A 16,764-nucleotide genomic window follows, 5' to 3' on the forward strand; every position below is an offset into this window, starting at 1 on the left:
AGAAAACATGCCCTGTAATACCAGGGTTTTTTTCACAAGGTAAAAGGTAAGGTAAAGGCTAATCTCAGTGATCATATGAGATCCAAATTTTACTCTGGTTAATCATTTGCTGCCTATGAGGCACTTTACTCCAGTTGATTTAATTTCTGCCTTCAGTTCCTGTCCTAAACTTACAATTTTCCTGTGGTTGTGGTATTCCACAGCCACTGGTCGCTAAAATTCAGAAGACAAAGTATCTTCTACGTACCATATGGCTTGAATATTTGGGAGGGGTGGGAGGAGGCAAGAAGAAGCACCATATAAAAGGGACAATGACAATGAAGTCTGCTTAACAAATAGATGTGGTGTTCAGGAGACCACAATTCTAATGAACACACAGAGCACTTAATTTTAGCAAGAAGCATCATCAGATTGCATTTGTTATGGGGGCAGGTGAAACCAAAGATACACATGGCTGTTATTTTCCTAACACTGCAAGACTGCTTTTCTCCTTTCCTTCTGAAACTGCATTCATCCTGAAGCCAGGTGCAACCAGTACACTCACAGCTAGTGGCAATTGATGGATTGGATCAAGCTCCCTATTACTGAGTTTTGGATCATTAAGTAAACAATTTTAAATGAAGCTGTATTGATTTTTTTTTTCTTCCTCTAAACAGGTGGCAATTGAAACATGAGGGGCTCATAAAAATATCCCTTTTAATAGAGGACATATAATTGATCTATGACTATGATTTAAACAAACAGGAGGCATGACTAATCAATTCTTCTAAAACATAAGATCAGCTAAGGGCAAAACTTGAGTTTAATCTCATGCTTTGAGTTCCTATTTGTAAAAAAGGACACAATGATGGCCTCAATCTCCATTACAATGACTTTTGCAAACAGCTTGGTAACACTCAAGAGTTGTGCACATATATATATGCACACCTAGGTGCACATATTAGCACACAGTCTGGAACATCATGTAGCTTAATTGCACATCAGAGATTTACCTGACAAAGAGCTAGAACAAAAAATCCATTATTATTTCTCTATTCAGTGGCAGCAACAGGAAGTCTGTTTTTATTAAATATCTGGATGACATTTTTGCCTTTGTCTCCTTAGGCTTTTAGCGGTAAAACTATCAATACAAATTAGGCAAGCACTAGTTTAAAAAAAAAAATAAAGCTTCAGCATGGGGAAGGAGAATGACAAAGTTAAAATCAAATTAATGCTCTTAATTTTTATATTTTTTCTTTAAATCAGGAAAAGAAAATAGAACATACATTTGCGGATTGTCCCCCCCCCCAAAAAAAAAAATACACAGAAAAGAGGTTACTAGGCAGTAATCAGAGCTTTTAGAAACAGAAATTACACATACAATCCAACCACTGTAGATACACAAGCATCCCACCATAAGCTGTGTAACACTGCCACTTCGTCATATTTGTCAAGTGAACCCATGTGGTGTTACCTCTACTCAAGACACAAGTATATCTGATGAAAGATTTATCTTTTCTTCCAACTCCTTATCAAACACAGAATGCAGTGCAAACAAATTCTTGTGGGAAAGTAGGCAAGAGAGTGAAACTTGATGTATAATGTTTTATATTAAAGCCACACAAAAGAAACCCTGCCACAAAGTCATCAAGAAATAACCTCATTGTTTGACAGAGTGCAACAAGCAATTCACATGCTCAAAACCAGCAAGCATTAACAGAGTACAGCTACAACCTTGTATTGCTGCAAAACCTGCAGAATCTGAAAGCCTTGTTTTCTCCCCCATTCTTATAGCATTTTTCTCATTTTTATGGTTCAAATACATAGTTGTCCAAATTAGACCATGTCATTATAGTAAATAAAAGCTACGAAAAGGTGTCTTGAATGAACAGAACTATGAAGGCATACAACTAACATAATTGTTGAAGAGCCAGATGTCTGTGCCTGTCATGCTTTACATACTGTTGAAACTGGGAGCTCAAACTGTTTAGTGCTTGGATGCTGAGTGACCTGCTGACATAGAAAACATCAAGTAAGCAGGTTTATTTTGTGTGAAGTGCTGAGATAGTTCATTATCAATACTTTCTGGGTCACAGATAAGATAACAGCATACAAGTTTACTCACACTACAGATATAGCAGTACACATCTATTTATTTACTCATTGTCAGGTTTGACTGTATTTCAGTGTCTTCTAAGACAGGAGTGAGAACCAAACAAATCAAATAACCTCAACTAGATGTACTCAGGAATAACACTGTGGGAAAAAATAATTATAAACTAGCTGCCAAAGTTTTTAAAGGACTGATAAAACCTTCATGCTATAGAATATGAACACCACTGATTCTTAACATGATCAGCACAGGGCGGTCTCTTTTTTTGAAGCTATAGGGTGAAAGATCTTTTCTCTTGTCTCTGTCCCCTATCTCCTTTGCCTTGTACAGATAATTGGACAGAGGCACTTGAAGGGTGTAAAAATGAAATTAGCAGCAGCACCTATTTCCCACATCTGTTCTCCTTCAACTCTTAGTGGGACTGTGGTGCCCTCAAGGGTTATATTTTGAAAGAGTCTAGCCAATTCCAGCCCATCAGACAATGCAGTTTTCTGGGAAGGGTATAGCTGCTGCAGGAACAAACATTCTTTGAAGGTAATTCCTTACTTTGCAGAAGGAAGATACTTTCACTACAAAGGCTGCAGCCCTTGTTGGACTAGGGATGAGCAAGGGTTCTGTAATCTTTGCAAGCAGTACCATGAACTCTGCTATTAAACCTAGTGCCTGGAGAGACTCCAGGGAAGTAACATGATGATTTATACTCTGTTCTCAAACTGTAAGCCAATTTTCTTCCCTATCAAACCTGTATAAAATTATGTAATATTAACACTGCAATGAAAAAATACCATTAAAAAATGAAAAAAGTTAATTATACCCCCAAGACTTGAGGAAGTACATTTGCAGAGGGAACTAGTGACTTCTGACCACTAGAGATACACATATCCAACCTAGGGGAAATCTTCCTGTGCCAGTTGAAGACTGCTGCCTGGCAGTGAGCAGCCTATTGCAAGCGTGACCACTCTATGATCTAAACAGAGGGGACGAGTCTGCGCTCTTGCCCAGCCTAGAACACACGCAAGTAAGGAAAGACATACCATTTATTTTTAGAAATCTATAACAAAACTGTTGGTGATAAGGTGAAATATCTGGGTAAATATGTTATGTAACTTAACATATTTACTACAGGAAAGAGACAACAGCCATACGGACAAAGCAAACGTTCATCTGGCAAGTAATTTTAATTGTCCTAATAGCAGAAGCAGAAGAAACTTTAAAGGATGCAGAAATCCTGTCCTGGATTTATTTTGGCTTTAGTTAATATTCTTCATAAAATACTAAAACATCATGTTGATTCTGAAGAATATATGAGAAAAACTATACAGACCTTCTCTAGGCACAATGCTAAAGATACATAAAGGTCATCTAACAAGCTGCGGTATAGTTTCTTATTTTCAGTAGTTTATAGGTTTCAAAATGATAAAAATGATAAAATTCCAAGGCTGCAGTTTAAGTGCTTGATGCATTCCCTGTATGACCTCCCACACAAAAACACATTCTTTTTTTAAACTCAAAAGAGAATTCAGCTAGTTTTGAGAAAATGTGTTAATTACACCACTTTCAGTTCTGACACTAAAGCAGTTCAAAATAAAAACTTGCTTTTGCCATAATGGTTTTCCTAAGCTGTAAGAAATTACTGACATCCCCTATGCTTGCCTAGTTTTTACTGTAATTTTTCCAGGTTCCAAGTTTTCTGTTGTAAAGTGAGGGTGTTATGGGAGGAAACTGCCATTTAAGAAGTGTGGGACAGGCCTTTGGGGGTTTATAGGTTTTTTCATGGTTATTCTTGGCTTTTTTTTTTGTTCACCTTTTTTTTTGTTCACCTTTTTTCTTCCGGGGGGGGGGGGGGGGGGGGGGGGGGGGGGGGCAGGCATGGATTGTTTTTTTTAAGCACGTACACGATACCTGCACACTATAACGTGCTGTGCAGTCTGTGCAATTTCTTACAGCTCTCTGAACATAGAAAACAGCTGTTACTTTACTATTCTGTACCATTAAGTAGGGGAAAATAGAAGATGAAAATCCATGTATCTTCAAAAACTGATCATGCCAGACAAGGGAAAAGTTCATACCAAGCACCTATCTAGTCCTCTAGATGTGCACTAACTGATGGCCAAAGATAATTACTTGATTTAGAGCAGCTTTAGAACTTCCTATTTATTTGAAAAGAAAAAAAAAAGAAAAAAAAAGAAAAAAAAAACACGCTAAAGATTTAAAATAACATTAAGTTTGACTACTAAAGCATTTAACACTTCCTCTGTTATTAAAAAAAAAAAATATGTACACAAACACACATATATCTTTCTTGTAGGAGGTAAAATACAGTAGCTACTATCATAGTAGAAGCTTGCAAATACATGTGCTCTCCCATTATCATTACTGGCGTTACAATGGTTCTCATAGGCCATTATGCCAGAATGCATGACTGTATGAGGAGACCAAGTACCTTACCTAAAAACTCACTGATCTGCACATTCATCTTCTGTAACTCAGCCTACCCATCAAGTTTATTTGTAACTGGCAACTTTCCAACACATTTGAAATTTGTCTGGACCTCCTGGTGGCAGACATAAAACACCTTGCCCCCAACAAGACACTATTTTCCATCCGGAATTGAATGAGCAAGTGTTCACAGCTTTTGTGTTCAGCAACTAATGCACATTAAACTATTAACACACAAAATTAATGAGGTACTGCCAAGCTTAAAGTCAGCAAAGCACTGTGCCTGTGCACAGTTCCCTACAGCATATGTTAGCATCATTATTTGTAATACGTTCAGCGCTCAGGCATTTGGAGCCTAATTAATTCACTGCAATTGAATCTCAACTCTAGCCTTGATTCAGCAGCAATTAAAGTTTTGAAAGAGGCCTATCTACACAGCCTTGCATGTTTTTACCCTGGCACTTGAAGAGCCAGGGCAAGGAAGTGTGCCAGAATTGCCCAACCAACCATTTGACAGACACACAGAGACGTGAATACTGCACTTACTGGTTTTCTTAGGTTCATTCATGTGCAACTTTTAAAGGTGGAATAATTCTTTTCCTGGAGGAAAGCAAACACCAGAGAAGGACTTGAAATGTTATACTGGAAGAATGATAGGAAAAGAGAAAAGGCCTACCCTCAGGAAAAGCTGCCCAAATTTAATACATTTGTAACTTTTACGTGTGCATTCCATTGAGTTGTTTCTCCACTGCACACAACCCGTCTTCACTAAGCATTAATGTCCAGAAGTTTACAGCCTTCTACTTCCATCAGTCATTTGGAAACCTAAACATCAGTATAATCACAAAGTCTCTTTGCCCCCACAGAATTTCCTCCCTTTATGGAGCTTTTGTGCCTGCCTGCAGACCTTAGGTCAAGATGACAGTCAAGTTTTTTTCCAAGTATCCAACCATATAGTGCTATGAATTTCAGAACAGAAATCAATTTTTGGAATTACTGCTAGAGATGTTGTGTGCCTTCAAAAGGCATTTTAATTAGAAGATACCCAGCTTTACACCTTCCTTCCCTTTCAACAATAAAAACACGTTTCCACAATCATTGTCATGCAGCAATCATTTAATGGGATGAATGACGTAAAGATGACTGTTTAGTCAAAGTGACTTCCAGGCATTACCTACTGCCTACACTTGGAGAGAGAAACAGGTACTCCTCCTGAGCTGTAACTATGCTGTCACTCCTGAAATCTTGGCACAGATTTAAATAGGTCTCATGCACAGAACAGCCAGACAGTCCTCAACAAAAATGACACTTCTGTCAAGTTACAGGTAGGGAAACGTGGCACAAGGCAAGAGTGAAAAGCTGTATACTAGCCAACCCAAATACTACCTCAATCACACAAGTCCCAGATACGCACCTTCATGCAATATTGTAGCTTAAGGGCTGCACTGTGGCATGCAGCAGGGAAGGATGAAGCAGCAAAACCTTTAAATCACTTCTCCATCTTACCTGCATCCCAAATTTGACAAGACTCAAAACTCCTATGTCTGGCTGATCAGCAAACAGGGCTGACCCTGCAACAGCAACTTCTAAACATTAGCACACTATCTTACATGTACAACTAGCTACAATAATGGGACAGGCAAAAGGTCTTCCCTCCTCCCTGGGCATACGTAAAATTTGCTTTCTAATCAGTTTTTATCTCTGATAAAATTCTTACCAAAACCAGTAATCCATACACAGTGCTAGGTTGCAAAGATGTCCACTTTGCTGCAAATCAAAACGCTAGGCTGTGGAGTAGGACCAGGGGGCGGGAGGGAAGCTACAAATATCATCTTATTTCCACTTAATTTTTCCCAATTGTAGTTCTTGAGCATGTGTGCAACCTCAAAGATCTATATAAATTTTATATACAGCACTGCACAGATGTAACACACCATGCTCTTGAACATGTGAAGTGACAAAGTGGCAGATTCCTGGTATCGCAATTGTATCTAGCACGAACAGATGAGAATACCAGAATACAATAATACAAAAAAACTCACTAAATGCTGGTTGCAAGCAATAGGAGCTCAGAGACAAAAGTCATATAGAAATAAAACAAACATTTGTTTATATCAGCCCCTGCATGACAAGCAGCAAAATCTCTCTCTCAAACATGCCAAAATAAGGGGGCCAATTCAACCTCAACTGAACTCCCTCTGTTTTGACAGGCCAAAGATAAACCTGGATCATCCTGCAAGTGACTACAGCAGAAAGAATATGACTGTATCAAATTATTTTTCTTTCCTTCCACTTAGAAAAGCCATGCTTATTTTGGAAGATTTAAATATCCTTTTTAAAACAGAAGTAATAATCCAAAAGTCTAGCTCCAAGCCACAAAGATCTCTCAACACCCTAATGTTTGTATCCAAAATTTAGTACTCTGTATGTTTTACCTCTTTTTTTTTTCTTTTTTTTTTCCACTCAGTTTACTCAGACTGAAAGAATACTTTGTCACGTGTGAGCACAAGCACACAGTAATTATTTTACGGATCTTTTTCCTTCCTCAACAGTTTATACACCAAGTACATACCAGCAGGTTTGGAAGGATATTTGCAGTACATTTGAAAACATGACAAAAATGGGATCTTAAATTTGAGTTATGCATCTTCCTCGTACTATTCCATGTAAACAGCATTATGTAAACACCACGTTGCCTTTAATAATTGATTACTCTAAGTCCTGATACACAAGCAACTAGAATATTCTATCTGCCTCTTTGCATGTGTACACACAAAGCCACACTTCTGAGGGTTTGCCTGCTTCTAGAGACCAGTCTCCCAAATCTGAAACACTAGCCACTCCACTTATGTAAACATCTTGGGGTTCAAACAAACTTAATGACAATCATTGCTGATTAAACCAAACGTATACAAAGGCAAAGTAAATTGAACCAGGTACACGCATGCAAAGATAAGATAGAGGCTGATTATCCTGCATGGCAACAAAGGAAAGCTGCCATATCGGAACAGACCAAGGCTCCATCAGTTTCCAAATTGTTCCTTCCAGTAATGACCAAGACTTCAAAGAACAACATGCAGTGTATGCTGCCAGAAATCATTATTTGCCATACTGAGAACAAGAGAAATCACCAGAAAGCTCATAACTTAAGTTTCTTCAGGCACATTTTAAGATGTTTTAGTTTAAACTTGTTAAAGGGGGTGATAAGAAGCTCCTCCCTCATGCAATTAAATCTAATTTTTTTTTTTAATGTCTAAAGACTTCACTTATTCTTTACAGCCATTTTCCACACTGGGACAGAGCCTCAGGATTTCAGCAGACCACTATGAGTTAAAAATTCAACTTCTTTTGTGCCTCCACCTCTCTTCACATAGCCTTAAAACTTGACTTGTTAAGGCCACAGAACATTTCACCTCTCAAAGCCACTATGCCAAGGTGCACTACCATGATAAGTGTGATAAGATGCCCTAGCTCCGAAGGTCGTTGAGAACAGTGGCACTCAGTCATTTCCTCACCTCTGACAGCCACGGGGGGGTTTGGTGGCTCTCACAGTACATTACCATACATGCAGTCATATCACAGGGCGATCTCTTGCCTGAAAAATACAAGTTTCTAAGCAACCACCAGTTGTGTTTGCAGAAGCCACACATGTAAATCTTCAGCTATCTAGCATAATTCACTTGCACTGGTAGAATTAGTTGTACATATACTATATACTTCATATAATGAAGTTTAATACAACACTGTTTTTTGAGTGGTGAATTAATAACCAATTCCTCATTCCTTCTCACCACAGAGACTATTCTCACAGCCTATAAATATCTAATATAATGAGGTACAATTCATTTCTTATTCTACTCACTTGAGATGTTTCTGTTCTGGGTCTGAGCAAATAAGACAAATGTCAGAAAAGACCTACACAGAGTTCAATTGATTTAATCAGCAACTGTGACATACAATTATCCTGGAAGATTAAAAACATCAACAAGAGTGAAAGCATATAAATTTTTATATTGCTGTACAAGTTAACCAGATTCCATCCTTTAGATCAAATGATCCACAAGGAGCTTTGCAGCAGACCAAAACACACAGCAATCTAAACAATATGAAACAAAGATAACAGTGTAGAATCTGTGGATTAAAGCTAGGTATTCAAATCCCCTTTTCTAAGCATTATAATACAAAACTAAGGAAAATCAGTTCTGAATATCAGTTATTAGCTATTAGTATTCAAGATACCACTGGCTAAGATTCCCGAGCAGGAAAAGAGTGTGACAGACAATCAGTAGATGTAGCTCTTATCGCTCGATAAAGAGTGTTTCAATAACCAGCCAGAGATACAGGTCCAGAATAAGTAACACTGATTATACCAAGAGTTGTTCCTAAATTTAATCATTTCAGAGTATAATTAAGAACATAGCCACACACTCCACAAAACCTAGAACAGTGGGATAGAATATGAAGAAGCCAGTAGTGCTTGTTGCTCCCATCTTTGGACTAGATCTTGGTCAGGACCCTCTACTCGGCTTTAGCCTTTATACCCTGATTTAGCACCACTCCTGTTCCCTTTCCTTCCCCTCAGCATCTAAAACAGCGATTGCGACCTCCCAGGCAGCTGAAAGCCCCCGGAATAAAGCACGAGGTAGCCAGCAGAGGGAGTCATAAGCAGGCAACAGGCAAACGATACTAGCTCATTTTGGCAGGAGAGAGCCATCAAGGTCTTTGCTCGTGACAAGGTAAAACCCAGCTTAAATCTCTATGAATGTTTGTTTGTATATTGACAATAAAAGAATCAAGTTACTTCCTCCAGTGGGAGAGAAGTGCATGAGACGGTGTCTTAACAACTCTGAGTCTTTTTAGCTCTGCAGCTGGTCACCTGTAACCAACTCCTTCCAAAAAGCTAGCAAACCACAGACAAAAATCAGGTCCCATGCCTCCTCCAGAGTAGAAGCTAAGATACAGCAGCTTCTCTGAATCAGACAAACTGTCTGGCTTGTCAGTTCATTTTCATAACGAACTTCTGCTTTTTAACAACTATTTATCTACCAGTACTCAGCGTCTGGCTAGCAGGGGCTGGACTCAAAGACAGTATTCTTTGGTGCAGCAGAAAGTAAGGATCCTATGAAGTTGCTTTGGGAGCTCAGAAACAAAACAGTTGGAGAGGTATGGACCAAAGATCAGAAACCTAAAATAATTAACAGGCAAAAAAGTGCAGGCTTATCTAGCACAGAAATAAGGAGAAGTTGGGATGGCTAAGAGCAATAGAGACTCAATTCCCTCTGCTGGTGGAAATCAGAGTGGGGCTGCCTAAAAACACACACAGAGTACTTGAAGATTGCCTTGCAAGAAACATAAGGGTGTTAGTATCTTCTTCTGTCTCTTCAGAGTCCTAAGAGAAGGAATTTGCACAATGCTTAGTAGGAGGCTTGAGAATATTTACTGCCACTGTCATTCACCATTGCATCACAACAGCTCTTCTGGAAAGAGGGGAAATGCTGGGGCTAATACTTACACCATACATAAGTGTGTACTGGTGGGAGAGACGGGCTATGACTTCCTGTACAATCTCTCTCCTAAAGTAGAACTACAAAACCTTAATTCTTGCGCTGCTAATATCTGGGGAGTGAAGAAGTTAAAATTCAGGCTAGACTCTTAGCTAGAGACCTAGCAGCAATTTTTCTAGGATTTTCCTAGGCCCAGTGTTAAGATACTGAATGAAATTTACTGTCTCTTTTATACATAATTTGAGACACCTGAAAGATGTCTGCCTAAACACCTTCTTAGAGGGTAAAAAAAAAAAAAACAAACAACAAAAAACACCACCAACAACAAAAACCTCCTATTCCTAAAAGTGGTTTACGTTGTTTAACCACAACTATTAGACACTTTATCATTATGGCCATTAGCTGTTTTGTCATCCAATGGCATTGTCATAACACTAAAGAGAATGGAGCCCACAATTATCTCAGCAGCTGCACACAGTCATCTCACAATTAAATATATTCAGATGTTTTCCCTCCACTAAAATTATGTTGGCACCACTTACCTGACTACCTACAGACTCCAGAATCCTTAAATGTGGAATATAAGCATACAATCCTGAATTAACTTAAAATAATACTTAGAATTTAAAATCATACTACAATAATTAGATCATGAAAACTGTTTTTTATCAAAGTCTTTTGTCTTAGGATTTTAACTATAAAGTGTCTTTACCTCCAGCTGTTGTAATAAACATGTATGTGTAGTGTATAAATATAAAAAATTGTGCATAAATATTCACATATATTTGTGCATGCACACAATAAAGAGACATCACCACCCTCCCTGACCTTATTACCTACTTTAACATATGCAAATTGCTCAAAGGTCATGCAGGACTTCCACAACATCCTGATTAAGAAGTACAGATTTCTCTCAGAGACACACGTGGAGAGATCCTTGTGCAACAGAGATCTATCACATGCTGGCTCAGGGTGTCCACAGCCCTCCATAGAGAATATTATACCCAAAGTAGTTTTTAATTTCAAAGTAGTTTCACTGCCCGCAGCCAATGTGGCTTTAACAACCTCCAAACGTTGTCATCCTCCTTCCTGTTTAAAAATAACAGTGATGGCATTCATACCCAATAGGACAAGGAGTTTGAACAAGGCACAATAAAAAAGCCAAGGAAAAGGAGCTTCACCTGTCTCTTGAGCTCTTCCAATAGGGCTGCAACACTGTATACACTACACCTATTCAGTCAGAAACAGATGCTGTGCAGTAAGCTGAAAAATTGGGAGTCACTGCAGTAAAATTACTAAAGAACAGAAACAGTTACCTACTGTTTCCACACTCAGGCTTAACAATTTATTTCAATTCTCAGGCTAACTTTCTTAAGAAAATTTCCTGAAGCCAGCTCCTGCTTTACCTGATATACCGAAGAGTTCCTGAACTGAAATACAGCATTTCTGTTTAAAATAAGATAAACTTTCCCTCAGAGTGTGACCTTCTGTTCTTGTGCTTCACTTCTGTGAAAAAAAAAAAAAATCACCTCAGAGGACTGTATCTGCCAAATTTTCAGAGCCTCGAGCACCGTGATGCTCCTCTGCGGCTGAGGGGACCGCCGGGGCTGCCAACCCCAAGGGGGTTAGAAGGAAGGCGAACGGCGGCAGCGGTGACCTCGCACCCCGAGAGCCTCTCGCACCGATGGCCGTGCCAGAACGCGGATTCCCCGCTCCGGGCAGCCGCGGCTGACGGGACTAGCCGCTATAACGGGAGCACGGCATGGAGCAGGTGGGCCCGGCGGGGAGAGGGGAAGAGTACTCACACGGTGAAGTGGTACACGAAGCACTTCCAGCCCGTGGGCCGCTCCAAGAAGTTGTAGACCCTGCCCTGGATACTGCTGCGGCTCAGCAGGGGCTTGCGGAGACTGTAGATGGAGACGCGGGGGTCGAGGCTGACAGGCGGCCGGGGGCAGTCGGCGCTCACCACCACTACCTCGCTCCTCAGGCGCAGCGGTCGCTCCCGCTCCAGCTCCGAGCTGCAGCCCGCCGGTGGCTGTCCGCCCTGGGCGGCGGAGAGCGGGGCGTAGTGGGCGTTAGAGGTGCTCTCGGCCAGCTCCAGTGCCGAGGACTTCTTGCTGAGTGTCATACTGCCTTTCCTGGGCAGCGATAGCCGGCCCAGGCTCCGGCTTTTCTGCTCGCCCGGGGGAGAGCTGGAGGACATAGCTGGGGCAGCTCAGGGAAACCGGGTGTGCACGGCGGTTTCAGTGCTGCGCTGCCCCAGGGAGCTGCGGACCGGCTCTGGGCTCCCTCTCCCGCCGTCGCCGCTAGCCCGCCCCCTCCGGGGCGGCTCCTGGCCGGGAAAGGTGAGGGGAAGCTGCTGAGCCGCCAGACCGACTCGGCCTGCAGCCCTCATGCTGTCCGCCGGGAGGCGCTGCGGGCGCGATGCTACCTCAGCGCGGGAGATGGGCGTCCCCTCAGCTTCGGACTCGATATAGAGCTTTTGGGGACGCACCTGCCCCAGCCCCGGAGAGCGCGGGAGGGACAGCGCGGGCCGGACAGCGAGCCCTGATGAAAGCTAGATACCCTCTGCGTGTCAGGCCTCTCTCCTCATTGCTGGCTGCGACGTGTTTCACTTGTCCCCCTGTCACCAACATGGCTACGTGGAGGTTGCCTGAGCTGCAGGAGGTGATAGAGCAGGGACTAGGGGGGAGCACACCAGCTCCCCAGAAGACCGTCTAGGTTTCCCGCCTTCTCAGTCTACTTGGAAGCTGTGGGAAGCAAGTGCTCCAGTAAGTGTTGCCTGGGCCTGTGTCGTGGCAGAGGCTTGAGCTCCTAGGGTACAACCCCTTCTCTCAGATTTAGGACCACCAAAGCTTTCAGGGCTGCCTGCTCTGTCGCTTTTTACAGAATTTCAGCATTTGGGACTTGGGATCCTCCAGGAGGCTCTTTTTAACATGCGTAACAGTAAGGGCCTTGCCAACAGGCGCTGCAGTTCCTGGTGTTACTGTAACATAACACAGCAGATAGATGAGTAATTGGACAAACTAGAACACAGTAAACATAGTTCTGCAAACTTGCATCTTCTACAAGCCTGGTCTCATCAACACCAAAAACATTCTGTTTTTGTGGAAGGGGGTGTGTGTGCTTGACTATTAATAACAAGGTATTTTGAGGGCTTTGGATAACTTTCCTGTGTAGCGGAGTAACTTATGACTGACTTAACTGTGGTGTGAATCGATTTGTCATAGGGTTTTGCACCGGTTAATTTCGCGAAGAGGGTGCTCTTTGATCTGGAGTGCTGGTTTGTTGTTTTGTTTTTTTTTTCTTCTAGCCCAAAATAGAAAAGAACTAGTAAGAGCTGTGTTGAGTTCATGGTTGATACTGGTGCTTGAACAAGAATGCTGTGGGAAGATAAGGTGGTGCTAAATAAAGTTAAACAAAAACAACCCTGCTAATTGCAGTTCCATTCGAATGTCAGGCTGCACATACATTTGGGGAACTGGGCAAGCTCCTTCAGTAGTGTAAACAAGCAAGACTGTGGGCTCTTGTAAACTACTTTACTACACCTGTGAAGGACCTGGCTCCTTCATTAGGAATACAAAATCAGAACTGTTAAGAAGAGAATTTGCAAACCTTGTTTCTAAACCAGCAACATAAAAACTTGGCTTTATCCCCTCTCCACCAGAGCAAGAATAAGCTAGCTTAATAAAACCAGCATTTGTAAGGGAACTTTTCCTGCATCTGTTCAAAATAGAGTCAGGATTCTCTGTTTCAAGAAATTGTTATTGCTTGCAATAAGCCTGCAAGAAAAATGGCTAATAGAAGAAAGAATGTCATTGCTACCCTTGAAGGCTCCCTGTTTTGAGGACTAGTATGATAAGGTCTTGATATAAAAATTAACAAATGTGTTTCTTTATGTAAGTGTTCCACTTTGTTTTAAAGACCAACATGTTGTCTGGATTATATAGGACTTTATTCTGAAGCCAGTTGCAAAACATAATTTACAGACTTCAGCAAAACAAGAGGCTGGATGTTCATATGTACTTTATGTTGTTCTTCAAAAACTGTTTTCAGAGGCTTTAAAAAAATATTGTGGCATTATGTTGTTATTTATCCATTGATTAACAGAGACCAGAAACCCCAATATATCTGAACCTAAGAAAATTAAAATTTTGAAGTACTTATGCAACTTCCTTCCAAAACAAAAGTTAAAGAGGTGTTAGCTACTTAAATAGCTAACCAGGGAAGAAAATTGTTAAGTATTAAATTTGATTCTCAGTGTTCAATGAGAAACTGTTCCAAGAAACCCAAGTTTCTTTCAACAATTTTCTCACTGCAAATTAATTCTCAAATCTATTCCATAGTCCAATATATTGAACCATTTTTCAGGTCAGAAATATTTTCATAATTTTTTGGTCTGGACCTCTAACACTGAATAAATGTTTCAAAGAATCATCACAAATGTAGGAATTTAAAAATTCCTTTTTTTAGTTTGTTACTGATGAATGATGACATTTATTTTATGTAAGAAAAATAATTTTGTTAGAGGCTTCACAGCTAGTTCATTTTAAAGAATACTAAAACATCTGTCTGGCACAGGTGAAGGCAAGAGCAAATAATGGTACTTAGTGATGAGAATCCAGGGAATAATAATCTTTAATATACACTAAGTTATCAAAACTGTATAATAATTTGCAACATTTTCAAGATGAATACAGCATAGTAATGGCAATTTCTGTTTTTTCCCTTCATAAGTAGCCATGTCTTCATATCAATCATGTTCATTTTACAAACAACAATTTAAGTCGAAGAATAGAAAAAAAAAAAACCAACAGAGATTACAGTGTATACATGGAAGAGCTAAAAATGGGAAAAGGAGGCAGATGAGTGTTAAAATATGTTTATGGAGCCATGTAGCCAGGCTTTGACAGTGAAGGGAGTAGGAAAATATGTTGAATAAAGAGTATATAGGTTTAAAATATTAAGATGGAACTACTACACTGAATTGTTCCTTAGAACAATAATAATTTGGTCTATTTTGAGTATATACAGAACTGTAGCAAAATTGATAACAACAGTGGTATTTGTTATTTCACAGTTAAAAGTACTGTTTTAAATTTTTATGTCTTTAAGAGGATTTTGATTCTAGAAGTGAGATGTCATAAGTCACTAAAGTATAATGGTAACATGCCAACAAAGCTGCTGCTAAAGCTTCCAATTCTAGTAATTTAATCGGAGCTGGACTAGTAAAGCATTTCTGCCATTGGACTTCAGTAGATCAGAAATGTTTGTACCAGTTTGGAGCTGTGTTTCTCTTGTCTGGTACCAAATTATGACCAATATTATGCATGCATTGTCAGATATGCTCATTATGTGCTGTATTTTATGTGCCTGCTATAGTATCATGTAAGATCGTACTGCTAAACCACCTCTGAATGTTTACAAGCTGGAATTGCTGCAGATAGTTATAAAGAGACACCTTGATCTTACATGTGATTTGCTTCCCTGTGGAAGCTAAGACTCCAACAAACAGTAAGTATCTGAGTGTTCTCTGTCTTCTGAAGGCCTTTAACACTTACATTACAACTACAGGTTGCAGGAGTTCTCCACTGGCATGGAAATCAACTTGTTTGCTGTTTGCTTTGGGGGATGGTTTTTGTTTGTTTTGATTTTTAAATGTCACTTTCCACTTCTGTCCAGCTATAGTAGGCAACATGTTGAAGAACTTTTTTTAAGGAAGGGTTAGAAAGAGTTGTTTTGTCTTGATTTTTTTATTATTTTTCTTGAATCAGAGCAAATATTTTGTTGCATTCTGTTTACTGGAGAGTCCACAGTTTAATCAAGTCAGTAGTTCATTTTAAAAATACAGCCAGTGCTGAAAGTAAATGCAGTTCAGTCCTGAACTGAGAATAAAGTCCTAGATTTTTTATACATATTCATATAGCAGTAACTGTATGACAATAATTTTTTAAATAGTCACAATCAATTAAAAAGTCCTATTCACAGAGGCATGTTATTACATTAAAAATATTAATATTAAAAACTGCAGATCAATAAGCTGCAAAGCAACTGAGTATCTCAACCTCAGACACAAAGAAAAGCTTGAAAACACAATAACATGTCAAACAAATAAACCTCAGGCTTATGGTTCAAAGCAGAGACAAGGAAAGTGGAAAGAGATTATTTTTTTTTGCTTCATTTTTAAATCCTAGGAAGACCATGGCTTAGCCATTTCAGTGGCAAGGCAGGGAGATATATATCATCAAATTGCAATTAAGAACAGTTTTCTGAGTACCTACACGTGTTTTTCACTGGACACCTTGGTAATCTTATTTTCCAGTCTTTAGCTGATCACAATCTGTTAATATACAATGGTTATGCTTTTATGATGCCAGCATAACTTTAGGTTTTAAATTTAAGCAAAATCTTTGTTCCTGGCTCTTGAATACATTTATGCTTCTTTTGTATAAATCCAGCAGATTTACCCTGATAACAGACCTTGCTAGTCAACAGTTAGCACACCAGTAGAAACTCCAGATATGGAGAGTGCAATGTACTTGAAATTGCAGTATGCCCCAAAAGCCTGACCATTAAGATAGAATACTTACAATGTGCAGTAATAACTTTGTCCTTCTCCATTAGTGCCTTGCCCTCCTATAGCTGTATGGCTAGGGAGAATCCTCAGGTTAGTTCTGCTCACCTTTTCCTTCAAGTGCTGCTTCCTTCCTGCTTCCTTGGTCAGGAAGA

General features: G+C 39.9%; 1 protein-coding gene across 6 annotated transcripts in view; it reads right to left on the reverse strand.

Moving 5' to 3' along the window:
* KCNQ1 (potassium voltage-gated channel subfamily Q member 1) overlaps positions 1–16,764 on the reverse strand; it is a 392,885-nt gene that overhangs the window by 340,255 nt on the left and 35,866 nt on the right. For 5 of the 6 annotated variants that reach the window (XM_057412832.1, XM_057412830.1, XM_057412831.1 and 2 more), the window contains exon 1: positions 11,841–12,327. The exons of the other annotated variant lie outside the window; for it this stretch is intronic. In XM_057412832.1, the coding sequence (XP_057268815.1) occupies positions 11,841–12,238 (398 nt within the window). In that variant the 5' untranslated portion in view covers positions 12,239–12,327. Of the gene's footprint in view, positions 1–11,840; positions 12,328–16,764 lie in introns of those variants that run through there. 6 annotated transcript variants of the gene reach the window in all.

This window comes from Pezoporus wallicus, unplaced genomic scaffold (genome assembly GCF_028554395.1).
Source record: "Pezoporus wallicus isolate ANWC-B61680 ecotype Strahan unplaced genomic scaffold, APGP_CSIRO_Pwel_v1 scaffold_6885, whole genome shotgun sequence".
Taxonomy (NCBI): Eukaryota; Metazoa; Chordata; class Aves; order Psittaciformes; family Psittacidae; genus Pezoporus; species Pezoporus wallicus.